Source organism: Amaranthus tricolor, chromosome 15 (assembly GCF_026212465.1).
Source record: "Amaranthus tricolor cultivar Red isolate AtriRed21 chromosome 15, ASM2621246v1, whole genome shotgun sequence".
NCBI lineage: Eukaryota > Viridiplantae > Streptophyta > Magnoliopsida > Caryophyllales > Amaranthaceae > Amaranthus > Amaranthus tricolor.
In genome coordinates, this window is record NC_080061.1 from 93,389 (window position 1) to 100,000 (window position 6,612).

The window sequence follows — 6,612 nt, forward strand, 5'->3', positions numbered from 1 at the left end:
GATTATTGAGAAACCTCTAGTAGAGTGTAAACAGTCCTAGATTCTTGGATCATAAAGTCTTGTGGTATATGATTGGACTAAGGGATGAACTTTGTTGGTTTGCCTAGATTCTTAAATATGTGTAAAAACGAACATATGACATGAGATGTTGCAACGCCAGATCAGAGTCATAGTTAAACCTTGGTTGTAGAAGGAGATGTAATAACTTATATATTAGTACAGTAGCATCGGACGCCTTTTGTGATATTGTGATTGTTATGCTTTAGGAGGTGACAACATCGAAGAACCCTTCTAGTTGATAGCTGTGATCAGGATTCGACTCTTTGAAGAGACATCGTAGGTGAGTAGTAGCAATCCCTTAAAGAGTCTGATCAGACTACATTCTTAAAAATAAACTTTTTATTAAAGCTTTTTTGAGATTGGAAATTGTTGAGACAAATGTTGTTGCGAATGCTTATGCTGATATTATGATATGGTCAATGGATCGGGCTTGCGAGCTGGTCATTGACGGAGTTGAGGAACATTGTTCCCTGCTCCCTGTTTGAAGCGAATTGTCATTGAGATATTGACTAGGTTCACCCGAGAGTGACATAGCCTTAGAGCTATGGATTTTCCTCTCAACTAAACTCCTTGTGCGCACATAGATCTAGGGAACTGATGTTGCTTTTAAACCTATGATTTGAATTACTGTGTTTTGTTGTTTTGAATTGTTACTTCTCATTCAGTTTAATCTGACCTTCTATTGTTTCCAATTTTCCTTTTAGTTTGATTACAGATCGGAACCGGTCGGGAACGATGGGTTAGCGGTGTCGAATAGCGTTCCAAGGATGTATAATGAGCTGAGCACGTAGGAATTTGTGGTTTTGTATTAGGTTTTTGGATGAATGTATATTAGTCTTATTTGTGTTGGTTATATGGGAATCGAAGTGAATTGTATGATTACTTGTGTTTTAGTTAGATGTTTGGTTTGAGAATTAGCTGAGTTAGTTACGTTGAAGAGCTGGTGTCCCTTTGCTCAAGTTTTGAAAGTGTGAATGGGATATGATATTTGATGAAGAGCAATAAACAAACTAATGCAAAGTAAACATCCAAAAACAGAGCAAGCAACAACAATGGCAAAACACAAGAATATATGAGATATCTAATGATACCTTCCCCTCAAACAAAGTATCTTATCATTAATATAAACAAGAATACATTAATGACTCACCTTACAAGCTTTAAGAACACATTCTCAAAGCAAAAGATTGAACCTTGATGTCAATCTCCCTCAAATACCCTAATACAAGTGGAGAAAACTCTCTTGGCTAAAACCCTAGTAATCTCTTAGTATTAGGCTCTCTCATTAACCCTAATACACTCCTAAGACCCGTTATATAGTCCCATGACATATTTGGGAGCCTTAGGACAAACCCACAAAAGCCCACAAAGAATCGGACATAAAACATAAACGTGTACTGAGAGGAGCTGGTCGTTGCTCGACCCAAGCAGCAGCCGCTCGACCACCCGAGCGAGAGTTTAGTAGCTTCTGTCTTGCTGCCCCTGCTTGGCTCGACCGAGCCCATCAAGCTCGACCATTCGAGCAGGCTTCACAACCTTCCATGAGCACTCCCTTGCCTTCATCATCAAGGCACACAAAGTCTCCCACTTTGATTCAAAATATAAGCCCTCATACTTCCTTGCACGCACAACCTCGTTCTCAAACGTGCACGTCAAGGAGTATGACTACGAGGTAATCGAACTCACCTCCATCATGTTGAAATTTGAGACTTGACTCAACAAGCTCTTAACTAAACTACTATTAAAATCTGTTATTGATAAATATATGAAATATATTTGCACGTTATTAATAAGTTGAATTCTTCATTTATTGATGTTTATTATTAATAAGTTGTTTTTACCCACTAAGTTGATGAAGAATCTCCATTTATTTGAATAGAAGTAAGAGAAAATCGTGTATATATATAAGCACCAATCTTAAAGATATAAAAATAATACTTCTATTTTTTTCCACTTAAGTATTTTTTTTCCACTTCACCAGTATTCAAGTTTAATTATTACTATTTTTAAGTTGGTAGTTACAAAAATAGCGGGAAATAAGTACGGTGTCTAGTTTTCCTGTTTAAAATGTGAACCTAATATATTTGATAATCCAATTGCATAGAAATGCCAATATAATGAATTGATTAAAGTTTGATTATTCATTTGCGATAAATATGGATTGAAAACAGTTGATTATACTTATAATAATTATAGAAGTAATTGTTAATGAAAACGATGATGCATTAGAGTTAGAACAATGTGTTTCAAACTCCAATATTGCCAAGATCGAATGTATGAAGTTTAGTGACAAACAAATTACGCTATCAATGATATCGATGTTTGTCGGAGAAAGTAAAGCAATAAAACGACACAAAAAATTTAACGAGGTTCACCCAACTAAGGCTACGTCCTCCGGTGTGTCGTATCTCTTATATTATCAAAAGGAGTTCAAAGAACTCTCAAATATGGAGAATTACAATAGAGAAGAGATATAGGCTAGTGTTTGGCTTGGGGTGTATTTTGTGGATGTGAATGAGAGCTCTCTATTTATAGGAGAGATCACACTAAGTTACATTAAGTACATTAAAGCTATGAATAAATGATAATAAAACATCTCCAAGAACTTGAAGAGTCAAAAACAACATCTTAGGAGTATCAGAAACATCGCTCGACCAAAGCAAAGGCTTGCTCGGTCGAGCGGGATACAGGAAGTGTCTTGTTGCATTCTGTCTGCTCGCTCGACTCATTCTGAAGCTCGCTCGGTCGAGCGAGCTGGTCGAGCGGCACTTCAGAGGGCTTCTGACAGAGTTGCTCGACTTTACATTGTAGAGCATCTTGAACTAAACCTTTGCACTTCTTCATTAAGTCCCATAACTCCCATGAATAACTCATTAATTCATACTTTAATCATCACCATAAACCACAATCATCAAGACTCATCTTAATACACCCATTCATGACATACTTATGGGATTATATTCCATCCCAAGAGTCACCACATGAATGCACACACCAAATGTGCACTCAAGTCACACCAATCATAACAGTTAAAATATATATATATAATATTTTTAGAGCTTAATCATAAGCTTTCAGAATATGTTACAATACACACTTAGTTTATAAAAAAAATTTTAAAATGACAAATGTTATTTTTAGGGAGTCTTGACAAATGGAATTATTTTAGTGAATAATACTCTCTCTGTTTCTTAAAGAAATTCTCATTTGCCATTTTGAGTATTTTATTTTTTGTTCCTATAAAAAATCTTTCTATTTATGTCACAAATTTTGAACAAAAATAATCTTATTCATTCTCATTTTAATATTTTAGTAATGCTTATGATCCCACATATCTTCTACTGAATTTTATTTAATATTTTTATATTATTTATGATTCCTACATGATTTCCACTAACTTTATAAAAATATTTTTTTATTAGTTGTGGTCTCAATATTTTTCTACTAACTATTTATGAATGAATTATAGCCTTATTAAACTAATGTATTTAACAAGACTCTAAAACGTTGTTATTTATTATTTTCTAGCTCTTTTATTAGAGTTTATGCTTATAATGATAATTTAAATCAATCTACTTTTTAAAAATAATTCTTTACTTATGTATAAAATATTTTTCGAAACAATTAATCTCTTCAAAATTCTTATTTATGTTTAATAAAGAAATAATGTAATAAAAACTTTTAAATTTTTAGCTAATTTAGCTTTAAATTGTTTTAGGAGAATAGACTGTCACATAATGCAATTATAATTATATTAATTTAATACATTTGACAAGACTTAAAAAAGTCGTCCTTATTAAAACTAAATTTTATAATCTATGTTTTGTATATAATTAGGTCCCATGTTATATTTTTCGCTCCGGACCTCTAAAATCTTAGGGTCGGCTCTGAGTATTATTATGCGAAATTAGCTGGAAGTTTTGCCCAATCAACAAAAAAGATAATCGTAGGAGCTAATGCTGTTCATCGGGACGGAGCTGATCAAAATTTTAAATGGGTCAGCGTAGGTTAAAGCTCTTTTGGAAGTGATCCATGTCAACTCGTGTAGAAAAGGTTCATCTAATGATTTTTTATCTGACTTTGTAGCTTGTTGGATAGACCAACCTCTATATATAATAATGTCAAAAGAAAAAATATTTATAAAAATGAAAATATTTGTATGACAAGCCCAATGATAAACCCAGCTCGATCTTTTACATCAAAGCTGGATAACCCTACTTGTTCACTCAACTCGTTAATGACTCAGTTCATATAAGAGGGAAACTTTTCTCATACTTGGATTTTCTTTTTTTATTTAACAAATTATTACGAGAAACGGTCTCTCTGTAAGATAATTTTTATATATAGGCTAAATAGTCCAACTAATATAATTATTAACATATAAACTCTTTATTTTGAAATCGTCTCATCGAAAGACGATCTCTCATAAAACTAGCTTTATATTCTTTCTATTTTGGGGTGCATAAGAAGCCTATAACCATAAGCATTCATCGTTACAATTTAACCACGTCATCCATCAGTGTAGCTGTAGGTGAATGTGATCAATAAAGGGAAGACTTTTACTGGACCATCATGTTTTTTAATCAAAGTTGCATTCATGACCGAACAATTACGATTCATCATTTATGCCGAACAACCTATATATCAATTTTTTTTAAAAGAAGTAAGAAATTAAATTGTGTATATAATATAAAAAAACTTAAATGTATAAATGCAATTAATTAAAAGAAATTGTTGAGACTTGATTCTTAATAAGGAAATGATAATGTAAAAATGAATTAAAATTAAAATTAATTCAAATTAAAAGAAATACAACGAGTAAACATGTACCAACAATTACATGAGCAATCCTTCACTGAAATTGATGGACCTGTGAAGTCCATAAATGTGTGTACCATTTTAATAAATAAGTGGCATAGTTATATTAGAAAATTCTAAACAATAACGGTTATTTGTAAATAATATTAAAAGGACAAAATTATTAATATTAAAATAAATAAAATAAGAAAAAGATAAAATAAAAGGCACAAAAGACATCCTAATAAATATAGACATATAAGCGTAATTTACTACTTTCTTAAGTAACTGTTATTACCTATACATCCTCGTTAGGAATAACATGCGGATAAAAATATATTGGTTATGCATCACATTCATCGTGGTTGGAGCGGATATGGGTATGATTTTGGTGGGTTATAAGGTCTTACCCGCCTCATACCTGCCCGCTTTGCCCAATACCTACTTATCCATCCTATATCTATTATGTACTACTTTATATTAATTTTATATATTTTTATTAAAAACTATTGACAAAAAATTCAGGATGTTAATTTTATTTTGTTACATTGTATGCATGTTTTGAACAAAATTAGATGTACGATTAAAATTTTAAAGATTTATGAAAAAGCGGATTTGGAATGAATGTGAGGCGAGTGTTGAGTATAAGGTGCCTATATCCTTGATGAGTATACCTAGTTGACTATCATGGGTGAGGACAAGTTTAATTGCATACCCAGTTGGCAAATGTGGGTATGAAAATTTCATTCGCCATGGATGGCAGGTAGGTGATGGGTGTGAAAAATTTACTCTATTTATTTTGTCTTTTTTCACTATTTGAAAATAAATCTTATCACTTTCTTATAATTTCATCTCCATATTTTCATTTGATATCATTCACAATATTTAATTTATCACTTCATTCAATATTAGTACACTTAAAGACTGACAAATTATAAAAACTTATTATATTTCTCTTTAAAAACTATTTCTTTCGTTTCATAATACTTGCTACTGAGTGTGACATGTTATGTGGGAAAATATCACCATTAGTAACAAGATGGAACGGGGAAGTACCTAATAATATACACAAATTGGGGCACCGGATATAGTAGTATATAAAATCGCAAGTTGCTTCAGGTTAGTCTAAATTGAGGTAATTTAGAACTCCATAAATTCTTGTTTTGAATCAAGTATTCCCAAATTGAGGGAAAAGACAACTCTTTACTCCATACGAAATCAACAAAATTACTCCTCATGAAAACTCGATATATGATACTTTTAATTCCTGTTTAATTTCTTTGAATTGCAAGTATTCATATAATAATATGTACATCGGCTTAATTATTCAAACAGGTTCTTTGACTTGAACCAAAAACTTAATTAGTTCTCCTTATGAATAAAGATCTACGACTAATACTAGCTAGCGACTTCTATAAGAAATTGGTTACATGAGAATATTCAGAATAAAAATCAGGAATACCAGAAGCAGCCCACAACTTCTCATTGAAATCTTCTTGCAATTCATCCGGAACCAATGGCTTCCTACAAAGGGGACATGTTTTACGATCATGATCCATCCAACGGTCCACACAGGACTTATGAAACATGTGTCGGCAATTTCTCATCCGTCGGATCTCGTCCTCCTCCTCAAATTCATACAGGCATACAGCGCAACTCTCGGCCTCATATCCACACTTTGAGGCTACAATTTCAGCATAAGTCAAGGCAGGGAGCATCTCACGGATGAGGGAAGCAGCCGAAGAAAGAGACTGG

General features: G+C 32.6%; 1 protein-coding gene across 1 annotated transcript in view; it reads right to left on the minus strand.

Annotated features, from left to right (window-relative positions):
* Positions 1-5,890: 5,890 nt before the first annotated feature.
* Positions 5,891-6,612, minus strand: part of LOC130801346 (brassinosteroid-responsive RING protein 1-like) — a 1,047-nt gene continuing 325 nt past the window's right edge. The window contains exon 1 of the mRNA XM_057665187.1: positions 5,891-6,612. This exon is cut by the window's right edge and continues 325 nt beyond it. Coding sequence (XP_057521170.1) covers positions 6,270-6,612 — 343 coding nt within the window. The 3' untranslated portion in view covers positions 5,891-6,269.